The sequence below is a fragment of the Lemur catta genome, chromosome 10 (assembly GCF_020740605.2).
Source record: "Lemur catta isolate mLemCat1 chromosome 10, mLemCat1.pri, whole genome shotgun sequence".
Lineage (NCBI taxonomy): Eukaryota > Metazoa > Chordata > Mammalia > Primates > Lemuridae > Lemur > Lemur catta.
This window is the reverse complement of record NC_059137.1, coordinates 8,477,276-8,500,163: the sequence shown is the minus strand read 5'-3', so window position 1 is coordinate 8,500,163 and position 22,888 is coordinate 8,477,276. Positions and strand designations below refer to the sequence as shown.

The 22,888-nt window shown below is 42.0% G+C and overlaps 1 protein-coding gene across 1 annotated transcript; it reads left to right on the top strand.

Moving 5' to 3' along the window:
• Window positions 1-694: 694 nt before the first annotated feature.
• On the top strand, window positions 695-22,554 carry ZBTB34 (zinc finger and BTB domain containing 34). Its single transcript, XM_045563423.1, has 2 exons — window positions 695-740; window positions 16,039-22,554. Exon 2 carries the CDS (start codon window positions 16,049-16,051, stop codon window positions 17,561-17,563), a length of 1,515 nt encoding a protein of 504 aa, XP_045419379.1. The 5' UTR covers window positions 695-740; window positions 16,039-16,048; the 3' UTR covers window positions 17,564-22,554.
• The last annotated feature ends 334 nt before the right edge of the window (window positions 22,555-22,888 follow it).

Below are 22,888 nucleotides of genomic sequence, written 5' to 3'. Positions count from 1 at the left end.
AAGATTAGGGTGTCTCTAGAAATGCACATTTTTAAGGCCTGTTCTCTGACTGGGGTTTTAAAAACTCCGAGTTGGGAGTTTTTATCTCCATTTTGAGGGAGAGAAAGCCTGCACGAGGTAGTACGTTAAGTGACCGGGTATGGCAGGTTCCCAAGCCCCTGCTGGTAACCACTGCACTTCACTGCCTCCAGCTCCCCGGCCAGGCATGGGTCGGGTGAGTGGCAGGCGCCCAAAGAGCTGCAGGAGTGAGGGTCTCGGAAGAGAAGGGCTGGGGGCAGCCCCCAGTGCCGGTGGGTCAGGCGTCCCGGTCTCCCACCGGTTCCACTCCCGGGGCCCCTGCCGCGCGCCCCGCTGCGCAGTCCTCCTCCCGCCAGCAGGGGGCGCCGAGGAGAAAGCGGGCGGAAGGCCGCGGTTCCCCCAGCCGCCGCCACTTGCGAAGCCGGGACTTTGGAGTCGAGATCAAGTTTGCAGCTCGCCGGCTCGTCCGTGGCGAGGCTTTGAGACGAGGACCGGGCGGGACTCAGGACCCTAAACCCCAGCGAGAAGCCCGGCCGTACTAGCGCCGCCCCGGTCCGCGCCTGGCCGGAAGCGCGGGCGCCGAGGGGGCGGGGCCGCGAAGCGCTTCCGGGGGCGGGGGGCGCGGGCTGGGGCGGCAGCCGGAGCGGCGGGGACGGGCCTGGCGCCGGCGGCGGCGGAGGGGGCGCCGCGGGCGGGCGATGTGAGCGCGGCGCTCTGGGCAGGTGAGGCACGCTGGCCGGGGGCGGCGAGCAGCGGGCGAGGCGCGGACGGGGCGGCGGGGCCGGGGGCAGCTCCGGGACCGCTGTCCAGCTCCTTCTGGGCGCGGCGGGGCGGGCGCCTCCGCGCCTGGTCAGTCCCGCGGGCCGGCGGTGGGCGGGCGGCCGGCGCGGGCCGGAGCCGAGGCCGGGCGGGGTCGGGAGGCCCTGGGCACCTGCTGGGGCCAGGAGCGAGCCCCCGAGGGGCCACCCGCACTAGACTCTGGAGTCCGGGCGCCGCTGGCCCGGCCGAGGGTCGCGCTCCGGCGGCTGCCCCGAGCTCTCCAGCCTCCGCCCCGGGCGTCTCGGGTTCCCCAGCTTCCGGGCCCCTTGCTCCGGGAGCGCTCGTTTTTGTACGTGGGGGGCCAGATGGTTGAGTGCCCTGGACAGTCGGGCCCGGCCGGGGGTTTGGCCCTGTGGGTGGCTGCAAGGGAACCGCTGCTTCACACGACAGCTTTTCTCCAGGTAAACAGGCATCGGCGACGCGTTGTGCTTGGCTCCGGACGTCTCCATGGTCACTCTCGCGCTTAGTTGGTCCTGCCATTACGGAGGGCTGAGCTGGGACTGATCTGGGGGTGTAAACAGTGCCCTTCTAAGCTAAGCGGCTGTGCTTTTAGAGGGGCACTGACTGGGAGTCTGCCTTGAGGCTTTCAGCAAGCCTCTAGCACCTAGGGCCTCAGTTTCCCCATGAGATCACTGAGGGTTTAGCTTAGCTCTCTAAGGACCCTTCCAGCTCTGCCATTCCGTGTGTGTCTGAAATTGGAAGGGCTGTCTCTGGTTCAAGGTTCTGGTCAGTTTCACTCAAAACTTTGCCAATGTGGACTTTTTTAGCCACTTAACACACTTTGTTTCAGACAGGCTTTAAAATGATTCCAAGAAGTGTTTTCTAAACCTTACCTTAATTATCATTCATCCTTGCTTTTGTCCCTAGTAGGAGTTAATCACATTCTGCTGAGTTTTTGTATGCAGCATTTTTTGTTGTTTATATTTGCTCATTTTCTCTTTGTTCCCTAGTCCAGGCCCTCTTTGCTTCACATCTGGATTATTGCAACAGCTTCTTAGTGGGTCTCTGACTCCAGAGGTTTCCCCCTCCCCCTCTTTCCTTTATGCTAACGCCAAACTTACTATAGGAAGTCAAAAAATAGTTGAGTGCTTGCTTGCTTCTTAGATGTCAAGATGCAGTTCCATGTTGTGGAGGAAAGTAGTGGAAAGCACACTTACAGTCTCCAAGCAGCTTTACATTGGGGGATGAGATATTACCTGCAAAAAGGTAATTTTGATGGGACAAGGCTGTGTGCTATAGAATTAAGAAGGTCACTGTAGGCCCAGTGGTCAGGGAGGGCTTAGTGTGGGGGCGGGATTTGAGCTGGGTGTTAAAGGATGAGTAGGATTCAGATAGGAAAAGAGGAATCAGGCCCAGTGATCATATGGAGTTAGTGAATAGACTGGTCTCCTGGAGAAGGGTTCATATGGGAGGGGAGTGGGAGGAAAGATTGGTTGGGACTAGTTCCTGAAAGAACTTGAACACTAGGCCAAAGTTGAAACTATGCTAAAGGCGTTGGTGGGCCATAGGAGACAAGGGGTAGTTCAGTTGCCAGAGGAGGAAGGGAGAGGCTAGAGGCCAGGAAGGAGATTAGCTAGAAGGCCATGGCACTTACCCTCACCATTCAAAGCTGAGTGTATCCTCTTGCCTGCCACGTTGTGTCCATCCATTGTCACCCTGTCTTTTGAAGACTCTCCTTGGTTTGGCCCACTCCACCTACCTGAACCTTATTCCCTGCGTCTCCTTCTTTACCTCTGTCCCCTGCAGAAGGGAGTTTATTAATTACTGCCTTTTGGGCTTTGCTCTTGTTTCCCCTTCTGAAGTACTGGCCTCTTTTTTCTTCTCCTCTGTGCAAATTCTCCATTTCACTTCCTTCAAGCCCCTGCTGAAGATGTACTTCCTCCAGAGGGTGGTTCCCTGACTGCCCTACCCCCATGCCTTTGTGGCACTTGGATTTAGCACTTGTTCGTTCCTTGGTTGTTGAACTTGTTCTTGTCCCAACTGGAGTGGGAGGTTTTTTTTGAGAGCATTGTATCTTAATACTTCCAGAGCCCTTACAGTATCTAATACTGGAGCTAGACTTTTAGGTACTCAAATACTTCCTGATTTTTGTTGGTAAGCCACTTTTTTTTTTTTTTTTTTTTAAGGAGAAGCTGTTATTGCTTATCAGTGTTTTTCTGTCATATATAACTAATAATGTTGCTATTCAAGGTGGAGCAGAAAGCACAAATCTTTGAGACTTTAAAATGTTTACTTCGGATCATGGGAAAAGAAAAAAGCCATGTAATTCTTCAGTTAGTGGCTGTGGGGAAAGAACATCAACTTTGGAATCAGACCTGGTTTTGAATCCCAACAAGGCTATTTACTGGCTGTGTGAACTTGAGCAATTTGTCTAATGTCTCTGAGCCTCCATTTTCTTATTTGTAGTATAGGGGATAGTAAGATCCATTTCATAGGGTTGCTATGAGTTTTAAAATGAAAATGGTATACAAAGGAAGTATCAAAATTTGCAGCACCTAGTAACTGCTTAATACATCTTCATCATCATTATTGTTATTGGGTGTCCATTTATCAAGGTGGAGAAATGCTAGGTGGCTGAACTGTGTGTATCCCTGAGGTATGGATTTCTGCATGTCTCTTTGTCCCACCTTTGCCTTCCAGTTGAAGCACTTGTCAGCAGTGTCAGTAGCATGCATCTAGAATGCCATCATTATGTTTTATTCCCATTAATTTTCATGTTACTTTAGTTTAAATTCTGATTAATGTTTTTCAAGCTTCTTAATTGTGTCCATTTGATGTCTTGTAGCTGACAAACTGCTGAATTTAGCTTAGTGAGGGTCATCAACTGTATGCAGTTAAATTTCTAATGCTTATTTTCTGGTTGATGTTGATGGCATGGAAAACCTCATGGAAGAATGCAGTTCAAGGTGAGCTTTTCTAATCCTTTTGTTGTAAGAGGCAGGACTTAATGTATTTTCCAGGCCCAGTGCCCCTGAAATGCCAGCAGTAAGCAGATAAGATGCTACTCTTTAATATTTTTATTCTGAGTTCTTTGTCTTAAGAAAGCTTTTTCTTTTATCTGAAACAAATCCTTACAATTCATGGTTAGAATTTGAATCATCTTTTTGCCTGCTTCACTGACAGAAGTAAAAAGAATGGACGTTTTGCAGAGAAATGGCTGCAAACCACTCAGAGGTACCACATATTGTAACCCCTTAATTATTACCATGTCAAAACCAGCCTGACTGTATTTGTGTGATAGTACATCCTTCAGTGAGAATTCTCTTTCCACTTGCAGTTGATCAGGAAGAATCCAGCACCAATAAAAACCCTTCATCTCACTAGTATCCCTGGATTAAAATCTTACTCTTAGAGGAGATGAGCTGTGACTCTGGAGACTGACAAATCTAGGTCCAAATCCTGGCTCAGCCAGTCATTAGCTGAGTGACCTTGGGAAAGTTTCTTAGTCTCTCAGAGTTTGTTTCCTCATCTGTAGAATGGGGATAATTGCAGCCTCCATCTCAGTGTTGTGATAAAGATTCAGTGAACAGGTAGAGAGCTTGCTTAGCATACCGTGCACAGCAGGAGCTCAGTAACTGTTAGACCTTAGCATTCTTAGTAAAGTTAAAGAGGCTGTTCCTCTCCTGCTTAGAAGACTCAGAAGAAGCTTCTGATGATGTTTTGCATTAACTAAAAGACAAATTGCACCCTCTCAGAATTAGTGTATCTGAGCAGACCTGGAGAATGTTAACGCCTTGGTAGGAAATGTAACAGTTTGGATAAAAATGTTCTTTCAGGCTCACATGAATTAATGCAGTAAGAACTCTAAACTTGTTTTCTTTTAAATTAGGATGAGTGCTTCATGAATATCCATCACAGAATGCCATTTTATTTATTTTTTTTTCTTGCATTGGGTTTCAGTAGCACCAGAATGTTTCATGCAGCCCTGGTGTTATTTGGCTACTGCTTTCTAAAGGATTAGATTGTAACTCATGACAGCTCAATTTTAGTTTTAATCTAGACCCAGTCAGAAATACCTAGAAAAGTTATTTTTATGTAGTTGTTACTGCTGTTACCATGCCTTTCGTCTCCAGTGCTTCAATCTGTGGTCTTTTCAATGACTTTTTGTATGAGAATGAAAGTTAGGGATCTTCAGGTTTCCGGTGCCTGATGGAGAAAGCCTAGTTTGAGCTGTGCCTCAGGTATCAGCAAGTGACTAAAGCCAGCAGGTGCAAATCTGGGTTTGAAACCTTGAGCATCTTGATTGAGAATAATAGGTACCTCCTGTTGCCTTAAACAACTTCCAAATTTGTAACTTTCTTTTCTTGGAAGTGTAACTGGGTATTTTTAAACAAAGTGTAACATACTGTGGAGCAAATTAGAGTGTTTATAGGTTAGGTGGGAATAAGTTACCTTGTTAGATTTTGCCTGTTGGCAGAGACTATCCTACATCTCTGGGGTCTTCAGAAGGAAAAGTTGAGAGCTGAGGGTGTGGCTATGGTGGCAGTCTATGAATTTTGAGCCCCCAGCTCCATTTAGGTTGCATCAGCTGACATGTACTGAGAGCCTCCCTGTGCCAGACACGCTGCTGGGCGCGGGGCACAGCCCTGCCCTCAGGGAGCTCACCACCCAGAGTGTGAAAGCTCAGCAGCATGGGAGGCTCACGAGGGTACCCCATCTCTAATTGCTTAGTTTTACACACTTTTACTTTTGTTCTGGTTGTCATGGGGAGATAGTTTCAGGGCTGTACCCAAGAATGTTGCAGAGGGGATTTCAACACATGGGTGTTTTGCCCAGGTAACATTTAGGAGTCCCTTCTCATCTTTAGGTTCTCTTCAGAATGGGTCAGCAGTGTGAGAGTATGTCACTATTTTTCATTGTTCAGTTTTCTTCTGGCTTAACAGAATGCATGATGCAGAATTTAATTAAGATGAAGTCAGTGGAAATGATGTTTTAGGATGTTACCTTCTTCATCAGATACTATGTTACCGTACTTCTTATAGGAGCATATACCTTTCTTGTTCTCAGCCATTTCTTTTCTGTTTTCTCCCCCTGAGTAACCTCATCTTACCACAGCGATCCTCAATTAGTACACTTTTTGGTCCTCAGTTAGTACAAGTCAGTATTTCCAGGTCTCATGTTTCTCTTAGCTCCAGCCCCATATTTCCTGCTACCCAGTGGGCAACCTAAACTGTTCTTGTCCTGGCTGAGCTAATTTGCCTCCCAGAGTGGTTATCATGCCTCAGTCTCCAGGTGCTGTTGATTCCTTCTTAGGACTCATGTTCACGTTGGCTGCCACCAGGATTCAGTTTGAGTTCTCTAACCGAGTGTCCACAGCTCTCTGCCTTCCAACTGTGGCCTCCCTTTTCCCTGTTCCTCCCTGTCCCTGAGTCCTGGCCCCTCTGTACTGCTCACTAGACCTCAGATGCTGTACATTTCTCTCTGCTCTGCTCCTGCCATTCCTTCTGTCTGGACTGTTCTTTCTGTTTCATTTGAAATGCAAGACCCTGTTCAAAAATATCTTCCACCATGAAGTTTTTCGTTGTTCTATTTTGATTTTTAAAAAATCTTTTTGGTCAAAAGTAATCAGTCTTATTATTCTTCATAGTTCTTTGTTTCTGCCTCTGTAACTGTCTGCTTGATATAATAATTATACATTTGCAGCCCATCTTTCTCCTCTAGATTCATTGGTTTAAAACATATATATTTAGGTAAAAACCTACATGTCTTAAAAAAAAACTTTTAGTGAGAACAATACAGCTATGTAATAAAAAAATTCAAAAGATATAAAGTCTTTTCCCTTCCCTCTCCCCAGTTTTTAGTCCTTCCCTCTCCCCAGTTTTTAGTCCTTCTTCCCAAAAGTGACTGCCGTTAATAGTATCATGCGATTCCTTCCAGAATCAATACAGCAGTATATAGCTATTCTTGTACGAAATGTACATGAAGGGAATCACATACATACATACATACGTCTTGCTGTTTTTGGCTAAATCATAGAGCTCTTTCCATATTAAAGCATACAGATCTATCTGTTCTTTTTAATGGCTGCATAGCATTTCATTTCCTTAAAAACCAATCGCCTTTTGGGGTGGTGGTTTTTGTTTTTCCTGTAGCAAAGAAAGTTGTTTTTCCTGTGCTTAATGGACATCCTTGTTACACAAACCGTAATGTACTTTTGTAAGTACTGTGTATTTGTAGGCTCAATTCCTAGCCATTACTTGTGGACCAAAAGGTAAATACCTTCAATAGATATTATCAAATTATCCCTTGGGATTATACTTGCCAGCTCTTTTAAAATGTGTGCATGGCTGTTAGGTTAAAAATGGTATCTCATTATTATTTTTGTACTTCAGATGTCTTTAATCATGAATAAAATTAAACATCAAATATCTTTTCATATTCTTTTTGTCATTTGTCTTTTTTTAACTGTTTATATCCTTTGCCCACTCTTCCATAGAGTTTTTTTGTGTCAGCCTAACTTGATTTATAAATTAAGGAATTTGGAAAATAGTCCTCTGTCAAATATGGATATATTTTCCCTCAATATGTCATTTATCTTTTGGCTTTTTGGGAAGAGGGTTTTTTGGTTTTTTTGTCATAAACTTTTATGTTGTCAAATTTATTTGTCTTTGCCTTTGGGGCTTCTGGGATTTATGTCATGCTTAGAAAGGCCTTTATGTCAATATTATAAATTTCATGCATGTTTTCTTTTAGTTATTTTTTTGGTCATCAAGTTTTATAAAAATACTGGCATAAAAATACAATGTAATTAAATGGAAAATAAGATTCTCCATACATTCCCTGGTGCTTTGCAAGAAATCGGTAAACATGCAATACCTTTGAAAACTCAAGGAGCTGTTTTCCACTGATGGGCATTTTATTTTATGTGATCCTGTAGTGCTATCATCTGTAAGGGCATTCATTGCCTCCTTGCCGGAGCAGGGAGGAAAGAAAGGAAGAGCTGGGGCTCTAGTCCCTGGTTTCCGTTCACCTTCTCAGCATCAGCAGTGAATGTGAGATGATGGTCTCCTGCTTTCCCCGTCTTTGCAAAGTGGCTTTTTGTTCTAAAGCTCCTTCAGGTAAAGTGTGTTTTATTCTTAGAAAGCTTTGGAATCTAGATGAGGTGTATCATTCCCTTGTTTGGTGCATTTCAGAGCAGTGTCTTGTCCTGATGCATGGGTTCAGCAGATGTGTTCTGTAGCTTTTGGAATGGTACCTTGCGGATTTCAAGTAGCTTACTTAGCTTGCTGTCATTTGGTCTTGCATCAGACCTTATTTTTCTTTTCAGCGCATGCATGTGTGTTTGTTTCTAGAGCCCTCTCCTTCACTTTTCACTTCAGGTCTGTGGGAGGCGTGTCCCAGGCTGGCTCGAATGGTAATTTACAGGCCAGCAGCGCTCTCCCTGTAGCTGTGCCCACAGTGCCTCACTGTGTGAGTGGCCTCCCTCCTCCGCTTGCCCAGTCAGCTGTAACTGCACTGCCTGTGTCTGTTTTCTTCCCGAAGCTGCCTGCTTTCCCCTGTGCTCACCTTGCTGGTTCGGCTTCCCTGTGTGCTGTCCTCCGGGGCTTTCAGACTCAGCTTGCTTGCTGCGCGGTCAGTCTTAGGTAGCCCCTCGCAGTTTGCTCTTGGCCTCAGAACCTCGTCTCAGTGTTACTTTGAGTTCTTTTGAACTTGGGCTGAACCCTGTGTTGTCTTGGCAGCATCTGCTCTCTGAGACTTTCACCTTCAAACAGCAAAAGGACTAGTTAACTTGAGCCCTAGATCTGTGGTTTCTAATTAATTGAGGCTTTAGCATAAACAGTTAGCTTTTTGTCTAAAGCAGGTAAAATGAGCCAGGGTAAGGGGCTCTGAGGGGGAAAAGGGGTAATAGCTGTGGATATGGAAGGCATAATACACTTCATCTGGGGGGCCAACCTGGGACTTTGTTTCTGCTCATAGTCCTACTGGTGATTTTATTTAGAAAAGAGGGAGATTTTTGATCTAGAAAGAGGGGGCTATAGTAAATTCCTTAGGCTGAAATTGCTTGCTCACAGGAGGTGTGCATTTGTAATTTTGATGGCTATTATTAAAATGCCCTCATTTGCCCTCTTCCAACCTGGACAGCAATAGGAGGATGTTTGCCCCTATTCCTGTCCCCACCCCTTTCCCTACCCACCTCCCTAGGGCAGAAATGTCACCTAGGACAAGCTTGCTTCTCCTGCCTTTTCCTCAGCTCCTTCTTACCTCCTTCCTCTGGCCTAGCTATTCTGTTCCCCCTTGTAGGGGCCTAGGTGGGCAGACTGCAAAACAGTCCTGGGAAAGTCATCCTCTTGGAGGCTCAGTTTCCCCGTCTCTAAAATGGGGGTAATTGCACCTGCCTTATGGGGAAAGGTCTAGAGGATTCAGAGACATAATGCCTGCTAAGCCATTACAACCTGGCTGGCAGACGTCATGCATTCAGTAAGTGGTGGCTACTGATGGTGGTGATGGTGGTGGAGGTGGTGGTGGAGGGACTTCCCCAAGTAAAGGGGGAAGGCTGAGAGGTGTGGTGGGAGGGGACAGTCGTCCCCTTTTACAGTTGCTGAGGCTGGTGGGTGTGGGAGCTGGGCATGTGGAAGCGGGAGAATGGGACTGCCCACGTCAGAGGTGCTCCTTCCAGTGGTCATGCAGGCTGTGTATGAGGTGAAAGCTGCTTCCATGGTGTGAAGTTATTCTTTCTTTATAAGAAAATAACAATTCTAAGGTAAGAAATTAAAGAAATTGAAAGAGCAGGAAGATTGCCATCCCTTTGATTCAGTGAGCAGAAGAGGCCTGTGAAGTTTAAGGAACTGACAATTTTGAGCTTCCCAACAGACCATTTCAGTGAAGGCCTCTCCATGTCTTTTTCAAAAGAAGTATTTCACATTCTTATCCAGAGTATAGATTTTATAAATGAAAACAAAATCAGTATTGTTTAAGTATTAATGGTACCAAAGAAAAACATCCAGTTTCTGTGTGCTTGTTTTTTAAATGAAAATGCTGCAATGTAAATGTCTGGTTTGTGCGTGGTTTTTTGCCTAATGTGGCAGAAAGACCTATGATTAATTCTGCTGAATTAAAGAATACTGATTCTGATGTTTTTAGTGAGTGTAATAATCAAATTCATTATTGTTTTCTGAAGCAGCTGCAAACTTAATCTAAATGAAAAACTAATATAAATCACTACTCTGCATTATCAAAAATGAATTCCATTCCCATATCTCTCTGAGTGGGGAGGAATCTGCATTAAGCCTGTGTCAAACTGCAAGACTGGGACTCTTACTCATCTTTGAATTCCCTCTGGTTTTGTGTATGCAGGAGATTGATATTGAATGAGAATTTCCTATAAATGTAGTAAAAATAATTTAAATTCCCAGTCAGTATGCCATTTAGTGATTGCAATTAAATCTAATACTTGCAGCACATATGACAAAAGGCTAATTTCCTTAATTTGCAAAGAGCTCTGACAATTCAATAAAAAAGGCAAATATGGGCAAAGGATGTGAATATGCAGTTCAAAGACAAACTTAGACAAATTGCCATTAAACATGAGAAAAGATATCAACTTCATTTATAATTAAAAAATACACATCAAAACAATGAGGTACCATTCTTTACCTATCTGCATGGCAAATGTGAAAAGGTTACCTATTGTCAGTTATGGGGGAGCAGGCCCTTCCCTGTTCTGCTGGTGAAAGGATAGTTGCTGCCACCTTTTAGAGGGTAATTTGAAGTTATCAGTTGAAATGAAAAGCTAACCCTACTAATCTCTCTGCTAGGAGTTGAGGCTACAGATTTACTTACAAAAGAAAACCAAGATATGTGTAATATTTATGTAGCTATTCTGTGTTTGTAATGCTTATTTAAATTGTTCCCTGTTTTTGGTATAAACTGGGAATTGTTAAGTACACTGTGACACAGCCATCCATGGAATACTATGAAGTTGGAAAAAATGAGGTTGATGAGTATGTGCTGCTATGGAAAGATTTTAAGGTATACTAAATACATTTCTTTAGAGCAGTACACAGAACAGTTTATGCTGATAGATGTTTAAAATTTTCTCTAAAAGAACACCCAAACGCTCCTACCAGTGATTATCTTTGGGAAGAGGAGCTGGGGCTTGGGGAGAGTTTTGGTGTTCGTTTTATATTTTTCTGTTCTATGATTTGAAGTTCTGCCATATGCATACATTATATTTGAAAGATAAAATTAATTAAAAATTAATGTTACTCACCTGAGAAAGTTGAATGTGAACTGTGTTAAGAAAAAAAAAAAAGAAAAATGAATGTCACTTAGTTTTAGGCCCACTGACATTCCGTGTGGGGGAGAAATCAAGACTTGCAAGAAACCAATCAGCAGCGTATGTTGGGAAACCGCCTATACGGAGGGGTGGGGGATCATATTTGAACTTGATGTCCCTACAAGAGGTTCTGGCCTCTTCTATCTCAGGACCACTGGACCTGATAAATCTGCTCATCAGGTGTAGAACTTGTGACTGATTATGTGTTTTGCTCTCTTTAGCCTGGTCATGTGTCTAGGACTGAAATTAACTGTAGGGTCACTATGTGCCAGTCATTTAGAAGCTTCTTATTCTAGAGTGTTGCTTGTTAGCAGCTCTAGGGAGGAGTCTTTGAATCTCATTGTCACTGTCAAAAGGAAGTGTTAATGCAAGGGAAAGGAAAGCGAAGCACTTCCTTTCTCATTTTGCAGAAAAATGGAATCCCTCTCTTAGGTGTTAATCATGGTGTTTCATTTCTCCCAGTGATTTTCTTTCAAGTGTAGCTCTCCACTTTTCTGAGAAGAAGAGCAAAAGCCACACAGAGGAGGAGGAAACCTCATTAGGAAGCTGTTTTCAGTCTTACATCCTATTTCAGAAATGCTCTATTGCTTTCCTTTCTCTACTGGTTTTTGCCCAGGAGTCCACACCTCTAAAAAGCCTGAACCCACATTCCTTGTGCCTTTTCATTCCAAAAGTCACTGTTTACACACCTTGTGTCATGAAAATGCTATAATGAATAGGTAACATTTGACCACTTGAGTTGTATTTTTTTTTAAGTTTTGTCAATTTAAGAAAGTATTGTGTTTCATGTTAATTTTTATGTGTTTACTGATGAAGTTGTGAAGATTTTTTTTCTCTATGTTTAAAGGCTATTTTTCTTTTTTAAAGCATCTGATCTTAGTCTTTGCCCATTTTTAATTGGTATATTTGGCTTTTATTGGTTTGCAAGAATCTTATACTTCTCTACTGCGTATCTTGTAAGGATTTTTATAATTTGTTTCTATCTTTTTTTTTGCTAAAAGGTATTTTTAGATATATAAAAGTTTTATTTCTGTAGTTAAACCTATATTTTTTCTAGTATCTATCTTTGTATGCTAAGACATTTTTAGAGGTTATTTTGGGGTCTTCTGTGAGGAAGGGATCTAACTTCATTCAAATTCTCTAAGCAGCATCTATTTCAATAATTCTTCCTTTCTTACTGATTTGAAGTGGCCTACAAGGCCGTCTCAGTCTGATTCCTACCTACCTTGACAGCCTTATGTGGCCTCTTCCCTTCCCCTCCTTCCTTGTCCCTGCTGTGCCAGGACACTTCCAGCACATCCTTCCTTCCTGACTGTACATGTGATGCCTTCTGTCTGGACAGTTTCCCTGCAGCACCCCCAGCACCCACAAGTATCTGGCTAACCTTCACTCAGCCTGGAGGTCTCATTTGAAATAGTGTTTGTTCAGGCGCCCTTCTCTCACCACTCCCGATTATGAAAGATCTCCTAGCTCTTACTATGATTTATGACGAGAGAATGACAACTCCCCTGGCTGCCTAGTGTTGGACATTCAGTACACGCCTACCAAATGAATTATAGCCTAATCATACATTTTAATTTATAACTTACAGATACAGGTTTGGCTGTATTTTTGTTTCTCTAAAATTAATTTAGTATTTATTCCTCTAGGTGTTCACTGTCCAGTTTGGTAGCGCTGGCCACATGAGGCTATTGAACACTTAAAATGTGGGTAGTCCAAATTGACACATGCTATGTGTAAAATACAAATCAGATTTCTAAGACTTAGTATGAAAAAAAGAATTTAAAATATCTCATAGCTTTCTAATATTGATTACATGCTACATGATAATGTTTTAGATATAGGGCAAAATAAAATAATATTTTTTTTTTACTTTTAAAAAATCTAGAAAACATTAAATTACACATGTGGTAGCTTATATTTCTATTGGACAGCAATGTACTAGGTGAATTTTAAAATCATTTTGTCAAGCTTCTAGAAAATATTCCATTGGGCTGCATTATGTTTATACATCAGTTTTGGGGGAAATTATCTGTCTTTATAGCATTGAATCTTCCTGTCAGAAGCATGGCTTATCTCTTCATTTAGACATAGTTTTTTGTCCTTATAAAGTAGTATATTTTTCTTATTGTTGACCATGTTTTCAGTTTATCACCCTCTCAGATATTTTATTTTTATTTATTTATTTTTTTAGAAACAGGCTCGCTCATTGTTGCCCAGACTGGAGTGCCGTGGTGCGATCATAGCTCCCTATAACCTCCAGTTCTGGCAGTCCTCCCACCAGGCCTCCCAAAGTGCTGGGATTACCGGTGTGAGCCACCACACCCAGCCTCCCTCCCCCAGATAGTTTATAGTTCTGTTGCTTTATTGTTGGTTGTATTTTGTTGTCATTATCTTACCTGTTTTTTATGTACAATTTTTTAAAAACCCTCCACTTATTAGATCCTGATTCTAACAGATTTTTCAAGTGATTCTCTTGTGTTTTTTATGTAAATTGTCTGCGTGTAATACTAATTTGTCTCCTTTCTTTTAATGGCCATGTGCCTTAATTTTCCCTTGTTGCTTTGGCTAGAAGTTCCAGAACAATGTCAAGGAAGAACAGTGATGGCAGACAACCTTGTGTATCTTCCCAGACACTGATAGGAATGCCTTTATTAAAGCGTTTACTAGAATGTGCTCCAGGGAACACTAATTCTTTAGAATATTAAGATGTGTACCTTGAGAGAAGAGTTCACCATTAAATGAGTTTGTGGAACTGCTGAGTTCAACAGAATTCTTGTCTGCAGGACTTGTCAGATGCGTTATCACGCTAACGTGTTTTTTAATCCCCAGGAGGTAAGGATATTGGGGTAGTTCATAGGTTTGTGTTCTACTAAGTACATTTTGGGAAATGCAGACATAATGTTTCCCTTTTAAGGATAATGTTGCCATTGGTTTGCAGTAGGTAATGTTTATTAATTAAGAAAGTATTGTTCTGTTTCTAGCTTATTGAATATTTTTTTTCCTCACTCTGAAAGGGCATTTAACTTTCGCAAATGCATTTTTGGCATAGTAGTGATTTTGGTCATGTGGGTCATATGGTTATATGTTTTTTGTTCCTTTGACTTATTGATGTTACAAATTATATTTGTCTGTTTCCTAACATGTGGCCATCCTAACATTTGTGAAGCAGCCCTTCTTGGTCATAATATTATTCTTTTAATAGTTTGTATTTGCTAGAATTTCAATTACGACTTTAAAATCTATTTACTTAAATGAGGAAGACAGTTTTCTTCTTTATGCTGTTTGTCATCTTCTGGTATCAGATTTGTGCCATATGAACTGAGATGCTTTAAATGTTTTTACATGCATCTAGAACAGTGTGAACGGCCTGAAGATCATTTGTGCCTTGGCACTTCTGTTTCTTACTTAGTTCTGCCAATTTATGTTATCCTAAAAATATGTTCATTCCATACAGATTTCAAATTGATTTCAATCATAAATCTAGGATAAATAAGGGCACAGTATTCCTCTTTGACTAAAATGTTTTAACTCAAATTTTGACGTGATAAAAAAAATTCTGATATGATGTAGTCACACTAACTGATTGATCCTTTCCTGCAGGAGTCTTAGATTTAGTTGCACATTGTCTTGTCTTAACATTTAAAGACTTTTGCTGTGATTATGTACTATTGTTCTGTATTATTTTCTTACTCCCTTTGCGTTTTCATTTATTCTTCCTTTTCTGACCTCCTGCGTTGAGTCATTTCATTTATTTTTAGTATTTATTGTTTACTGATAAAATCTTTTAAAGCACTGACCTTCCCTGTTAACAGTTTTTTGTTGTTGTTTTTTCAAAACCCCCAACATTTCATTATGAAAAATGTCAAACATACAGAAAAGCTGAGAATTTTACAGTGAATACCCAAATACCTACCGTCTCCAGACTCTACAGTTGTTAACTTTTTGCTATATTTGCTTTATCACGTTTCTATTCATCTCTTTTTTGGGGATACATTCTCAAGTAAGTTGAAGACATAAGTAAACTTCACTCCTGAATCCTTCCTGTTGCAGATTTTACGTGACTTTTCTCGTTTTCTAGGTAGTTTTATTCCTTTTTTATTTTCTCTGATTTAATATTATATAAGAGGTGTTTAAATTTCTATTGGTTGGGTTTTTAAATCTAAAATATAATGGTTAGATCTAGATTTGTTATGTTTTGGTCAGAGGATGGAGCCTGGGCTGAATGTACTTCAGTAGTAGTTTGGAGCAATCCAGTGCTTCAGACTCTAGGCAAGAGGAAGGAAACTTGTCCTCTGTGTGCCAGGGCTGTGAGCACTAGTGGAGGATGATGCACTTTTGGTGTGTCCATCACTCTTTTTACTCCTATTGTCTAAAAATAGCTCTTCACTGAAAGGGACTGAGCATTGTAAGTCTCTGAATTATCATCCCAAAAAGGATATAAAGGTTTGCAGAGCTGAAAGGAAACAAATGCAAATCAAGATAATAATACTGAAAAGGCTTTACTCCATTCATTATATCTAATGTGCTCTATACTTGAAAAATATCAGTTAGAAATATACAAATAAAGCAGAACATTCTTTAGGTGCATTTAATATTTTCTTACAAAGTACTTCAAATCCTCAGTGAAGCAGGGAAATATTTTTCCTAAAAGAATACCAATTTCTCAATCAGAGCTGAAATAGCCCTACTGTGTGTTAAATATTTTACTTTTGATCAAGATGAATGTTAGGTAATTATGATAGATACTAGGCTAATTGATCATTAAGTTATTTGGCTTTAGGTACATTAGCTGAAGCATGAAAGTGTAAAAATAAGAGGAGGTACAATAGCTACAATGGTATTGTTGTTGTAAGCTTGTATTTATGGCACTTGCACTTAGTGAGGAGTCCTTGGTGAATTATGAAAACTCTCTCTTTCCACAGAGTACGCTTCATGTCAGTAGAAATGGACAGCAGCAGTTTTATTCAGTTTGATGTGCCCGAGTACAGCAGCACCGTTCTGAGCCAGCTAAACGAACTCCGCCTGCAAGGGAAACTATGTGACATCATTGTCCACATTCAGGGTCAGCCGTTCCGAGCCCACAAAGCAGTCCTTGCTGCCAGCTCCCCATATTTCCGGGACCATTCAGCATTAAGTACCATGAGTGGCTTGTCAATATCAGTGATTAAAAATCCCAATGTGTTTGAGCAGTTGCTTTCTTTTTGTTACACTGGAAGAATGTCCTTGCAGTTGAAGGATGTTGTCAGTTTCCTGACCGCAGCCAGCTTTCTTCAGATGCAGTGTGTCATTGACAAGTGCACGCAGATCCTAGAGAGCATCCATTCGAAAATCAGTGTTGGAGATGTTGACTCTGTTACCGTCGGTGCTGAAGAGAATCCTGAGAGTCGTAATGGAGTGAAAGACAGCAGCTTCTTTGCCAACCCAGTTGAGATCTCCCCTCCATATTGCTCTCAGGGACGGCAACCCACTGCAAGCGGTGATCTCCGGCTGGAGACAACCCCCAGCAAAGCTTTGCGCAGCCGCTTACAGGAGGAGGGGCACTCAGACCGCGGGAGCAGTGGGAGCGTTTCTGAGTACGAGATTCAGATAGAGGGGGACCAGGAGCAAGGGGACCTGCTGGTAAGGGAGAGCCAGATCACCGAGGTGAAAGTGAAGATGGAGAAGTCCGACCGGCCCAGCTGTTCTGACAGCTCCTCCCTGGGTGATGATGGGTACCACACCGAGATGGTTGACGGGGAACAGGTTGTGGCAGTGAACGTGGGCTCCTATGGTTCTGTGCTCCAGCATGCATATTCCTACTCTCAAGCAGCCTCGCAGCCAACCAGTGTATCAGACGCTTTCGGAAGTTTGAGTAATTCCAGCCCATCTAGGTCCATGCTGAGCTGTTTCCGAGGAGGGCGTGCCCGCCAGAAGCGGGCTTTGTCTGTCCACCTGCATAGTGATCTGCAGGGCCTGGTGCAGGGGTCTGACAGTGAAGCCATGATGAACAACCCTGGGTATGAGAGCAGTCCCCGGGAGAGGAGTGCGAGAGGTCATTGGTACCCGTACAATGAGAGGTTGATCTGTATTTACTGTGGAAAGTCCTTCAACCAGAAAGGAAGCCTTGACAGGCACATGCGACTCCATATGGGAATCACCCCCTTTGTGTGCAAGTTCTGTGGAAAGAAGTACACACGGAAAGACCAACTGGAGTACCACATCCGGGGCCACACTGATGATAAACCATTCCGCTGTGAGATCTGTGGGAAGTGCTTTCCATTCCAAGGTACCCTCAACCAGCACCTGCGGAAAAACCACCCGGGTGTCGCTGAAGTCAGGAGTCGCATTGAGTCCCCGGAGAGAACAGATGTGTATGTGGAACAGAAACTAGAAAATGATGCATCGGCCTCGGAGATGGCCCTAGATTCCCGGATGGAAATTCACACAGTGTCTGATGCTCCCGATTAAGGTGGTAAAGAAGTGCACCCAAACAAAGCACATTAATCAATGCATATTTGTGATTTGCTTTGTTGTAATCTTTGGTTTTCTCAACCATCTGGAAATCTCTTGGTCTCTTGGCAGTTTTTCTAAAGTTTCTGGATGGAACACTTCATTGTGTTTATCCTTTCCCCTGTCTTCCTTCCCCGAAGGAGCTCAAAGCATGAAGGGCAACGCATCCAGGGAAAACACAGGCTGACAGTATTCCTCTTTGGCTGAACTCTTAATCCAAAATCTGCCAGTGATTTAGCTAACTGGTTGACCCTCCATTCTCTGCCAAGAGGCATCTCTCTCTCATTGTGTGTGCTGGCAGCAGTGCATTTCCATGGAGAGAGACTAGGATGCCGTCAGCTGATACAAATGGGTAACCTTTTCTAATTTAAAATTCCTTTTAGGGGGTAGTTAGACAATTTATATATATATATATAATAAAATGATTATTATATATATAGTATATATACATTATCAAATTTGATTTTATTCTGGTTGAGGTGAATGTAAGAGGAATATATAATTTAATACAATGTGAACAGGGCTTTTGACTCTGTCTCATCCCTACCTAATATGTTAGGGTTTTGCCCCTTCATTTCCCTTACAAAAGAATGTTAGTGGTTTTCATATATATTAATCATTGTGTCCAAAAGCAAGCAAAGCAAATCACAGTGTTCATAGCTGTGCTTCATAACAAGTACATAAACCAAATGCCATAAAATTTCTTCAACTCTAGTTGGAAACCGTTTGGAATTTTTGTTAGTTGTCCAGCAGGTAAGCTGGATGACCTGTGGTGCTGACCTTTTTACATAGTGTAGTGTTATATTACCCAGCCCCAAAGGAGCAGTGGTTTTCAAGGTTTTTACTGGCCTACAAATCTACCTTCATTCCGTACTGTAGAAACATACATACCAGGTAACTAAATCAAATCACTCTCTACCATGAGTTAGTACTCACACTAAAGGAAAGGGATTTATAGTTTTGTCTACAAAATTCTCCAAGCAGTGTTGTGGGTTTTCTGGGTTTTGTTTTTTGTTTTTCCCTTTCTCTTTTCAAACAGCCAGTTCAGGTGCACAGCAACTTTTTCTACATGCAGTTCCCACGGAAACTGCAGAACTTGGAATTTGTATTTTTTGTAAAGCTATACTCTACGGGAATTGCAAGCAATATATCTATCTTAGTATTGTGTGTGCTAATGAGAGCCTCAGTGGCTCCCCCACTCTCTCAGTGTTTCCTGCTTAAAGAACCAACAGTTAAAAAGCCCTCTGAGATACTCAGTGTGTCACCAAATCTGTGTGTGTCACCATTTTTTTGGTCATGTGGTGCTATTTTTATGTTAAATGTCTTTTAGGTCAGTATAGTTGTAGAAAATGTGAAATCTAAAGGTAATAGTGGATTACAGTTGTTTTCCTCTCTTGAGTTCAAAGCTTGAAAAGAGACCTCAAAAGCATACGCCGGCAAACACATTACTGTATGAAAACACACCCGTGTCCTGTTTGAATAATGTTTTATCAGTACTTTTGGAAGTGTCTTCAGTTCTGGATTGTGTTCGCATATACAAACAGTCTTTACAAGATTGCTTTGGTACTGTATACTCTGGCAGAGAGTAACTTCGTGAGCAGTTTGGCGGTGAGTTTGTGCTGCAGGCTGTTGGTGGGATGTCAGTGCTTCAATCTCTCTGCCTGAGAACCTGGGCTCTGAGACCCACAACCAGTGTGTCTCCATAGGAGAATGGCGCAGCCACCTAAAAAACCGGAAATGAAAGACCAGCCTCAGACGCTAGGAGTTAAAGGCATACAGAAATAGATGTTTGCTGGTTTTCCATGCTTTTTTGGCTCTTAAAATACCAATGGTGGGTTTTTGTTGTTTTGTTTTTGTTTCTGTTTTTTTAAGAAAAAAAGTCATTTAAACCCTTCTTGTGTAATAACCCCCCTGGGGTGGTAGCTGTGCAGTAGCATCTCTTTAGCACACAGGATCGTTCACCTGTGAACTGCTGCGCTACACATCAGTGTTAACTCCGTACAGATTACACTCTCATCCGCTGCTCCTGAGGAGCAGCTTTTGCTAAATCGGGTATATAGTATGCCTTTTTCCTCGTCAAACTGCCTAAGTAGGGGCTTGTTCTCTCCCTGGAGCACTTGTTCAATTCTTGTTAAAGCCTCGTGCCTCAAGGGGAGGCTGGACCCCAAGTGTTTACCCACTTTAAATATGTTCTGGGGTTTCAGGTAAATGTTTGTGATTTTTTTTTCCTTACATGAGTAAGTTTGGTTTTGATTTTTTTTTTTAAATTTAAATGCAAAAAATTTGTGTTGTGATACAAATTAAGTCTGTGACAAGAAATGCCCAAATCCAAGGACATAAGAGGTCAAGCTCAGGGAAGGAACCTCCTTTTCACTCAGGCTTGGGGCCTGCTGCGAGGTCTCCAGAGCATTCTGCCGTATGCAAGAGGAGTTAGGAGGCGAGAGCACCCGGGGCAGGCACCTCTAACGTCCTGGCTCTTGTCATTGTGTCCGTCTTAACCTTATTTACATGGAGTTCTTTGTATTTGTAAATTTGTTTAACTGGTTTGAGTTTACCAAAGAGTGACTTATCCAAAATTGTCTTTGACAAAAATATACATTGCTTTGATTGTACAGTTCAGGTTCAAACATTGTAATGGGACTGTTAAGGGGCAGAAAATTGATTGAGTTTCTCTCTAATAATCATGATTCCGCATTTAGCAAGTTCCACTTGCTCCCATTCGTGTTGCTAACACTTTCCCCTTTCCACTGCTCGCAGTGTTAAGAATGAATTCTCAAGCCATAACACAGTACTGTAAAGTTCCGCAGGGCTTCGAGGGAGGCAGCGCTAGGCCAGCACAGAGCTGTGTAGCCTCTCTGAGCATTTATACTGTCGTGCTTCCCAGGGGCACGACTGCTGAGAGATTAACTCCATTCAGATCGGGCAGCAGCAATTAATTGTGCCTTGCCGCGTGAGGATGTGCCAGGAGGATTAACATGACCACAGAACAGAAACATTCTCTCCCTCAAGTTCACGTCACGTCTCCGCAGACGAAGTACGCTGTGTAACTCCTTAGAGCAACTCTTTTTGGAAAGCAAAGTCCCTATTTCTGTACAGTTTTAGGTTAGGTGTTTCATTTATAACAAATGCAGAAATCAATAAGATAAAGTGATATGTGAAGAAATCTTTTGCAGTAAAATATATCCTGAATTCATATAGGCTTGTTCATAATTGAGTCTCTTCTTGAGCTACCTTTTCAATATTAGACAATGTGAAGACAGTGACAGCGTCCTTTTCTAGAGATGTTTAGCCTGTTATTACAAACTGTGAAAACAAAGAATTTTATACTTTTACTAATGTGTGTGGTTTTAAACAGTTATTTTCATTCTAATCAGTTCTCTACCCTCTAATTTCTACTAAAGCTGTAAATACATTTAGAAATTATATTTGTAAATACAGTATATGGAGACAAGTTAATTTTTTGGTCAGTGGAAAGCCTCCCAACCAATTGGCTCTGCCTTGGCAGTTGTGTTCATTTGGTTTTGTTTTTTTGTTTTTTGGGTTTCTTTTTTTTTTTTTTTTTTTTTTAGTTTTTGGGTTTTTTTTAAACAACAGAAAGGATACTGTCGGTTCACTGTTAAGCAGAATATACTGTAGAACTAAATTGATAATTTTAAAATCTTCCAGAGCATGAGTAAATGTCTTTTCTAATGATAGCAGTTATAACCAATTCTTTGTTTTCCCTTCGCCCAGACCATAGGCCTGCATGTTTTGTGTCTGGTTTTGTTTTCATTTTTGTTTTTACAGCCAATTTGCAGGAACACAGAACAAGGGCTTAGGGGGGAAATCATCTATGTGAATGAGCTTTACTTTGAAGAGATCAATGTATTTTATTTTAACAACTTTTTCTATCAGTTACTGTGATTTTTTTTGTTGTTGTCGTTGTCATTATTGTTAAATTCTATAATGGTTTCCTGTGAAGCCTCCACTGAAAGGGACTCAAATATGCAACACCTAAACTATTTTCCAAGGGCACACGCCCCTTGAATGGTGCTTCTAGACTGGTCAGGGTTATTTATTAAATTTTATATATGAAAGTATTGGGGAATTATGTAAATTCTTTATATGAAACTATCTAGTTCATAAATCATAGATTTCATATTACTCAGTGCAACTGAACTAAAAGTTCAGAAAAGTCATTCACATTGTTCCAAATTTGTAATGGTTGTCACACGTCACATGCGTCTTTTTCATTAAGTGCCAGAGTGTTCCCACTGTTTCTGCCCAGTGCTTGACTTCTCAGCCCAGAAGAGAACCTGTTTTCTCTGGTTCCCTCCCTGGGTCTAGCACAGAGGGCTATTGTAGTTCTTGCTCAAGTCCAGGAGTCAGCCTTGCTTGGCGCTCCGTGTAGCAGATTCAGTACACAGACCTCTTGCTGCCCCTCAGTGACAAGTATGCTGTGAATTCAACCTTGGACTTGCTGCCCAAGCCTTTGGTTGCTGCCCTGACTATTGTAAGAGGTAAACTTACCTGGTTTGTTTGAGAATGACCATATTCCTAATGTGAAAACCATCTCTCTCACCACTTTTATTAGTAGGGCTAACATTTTTTCCGTTATAAATGGTTGAGCAATTTGAATGACTTAACACAGTGTCATTATCTTGCAATATAAACTGGTAACCTCACAACTCCACACTTCATCACCATATGAAGTAAATGAAGCTAGCTAAGCGGATGCTGTATCAACTAGTAACTTGCCATTAAGGATTATTTTATAGCATGAATTTAAGACTATTTATTCAAATGATATTTTACTCTTGTATTCACTTTGTTTTAGGTTCGTGACATGAATATTTCAGTGCTGCTTAATTTTGTTCTGAATTCTTGTTTCTTGCTTGTAAATGGCTTTTTTATGGTATAAATAAAGTCAATGGACATTGCTGTTTGTAAATAAAAATGCTGCTAGAGCACATGTGCCGTGGTCTCCCTGTGCGTTGGCCCCCTTGGCCTCTGTGAGTGTCACTAGTGCTGACAGACGTTTGCTGTGTCATGGTTTCTGTAACCACTGTTTTTGAAAGGTTAGGGTTTCAGCCACTGTCTTGCTGAGGAGAAGAGAAAGGTGTATCTCTGACCTTTCTCTTGTGTGGAAGAAGACTGCGTAGTCAGGGGGCCCGGTCTGCACCGAGGCTTCCCCAGAAGGAATCACTGGTGAATACTTTCCCGTGCTCCTGCGGAGGGACCCCCTTGGCCCGCTTGGCACGTGCCTTGCTCAGTCCTCCACAGAGTGTGGCGTTGCATGGGCTG

What these genes read in the sequence shown, in the direction of transcription:
- ZBTB34 (XM_045563423.1), top strand. Translation starts at nt 16,049, where the DNA reads ATGTCAGTAGAAATGGACAGCAGCAGTTTTATTCAGTTTGATGTGCCC.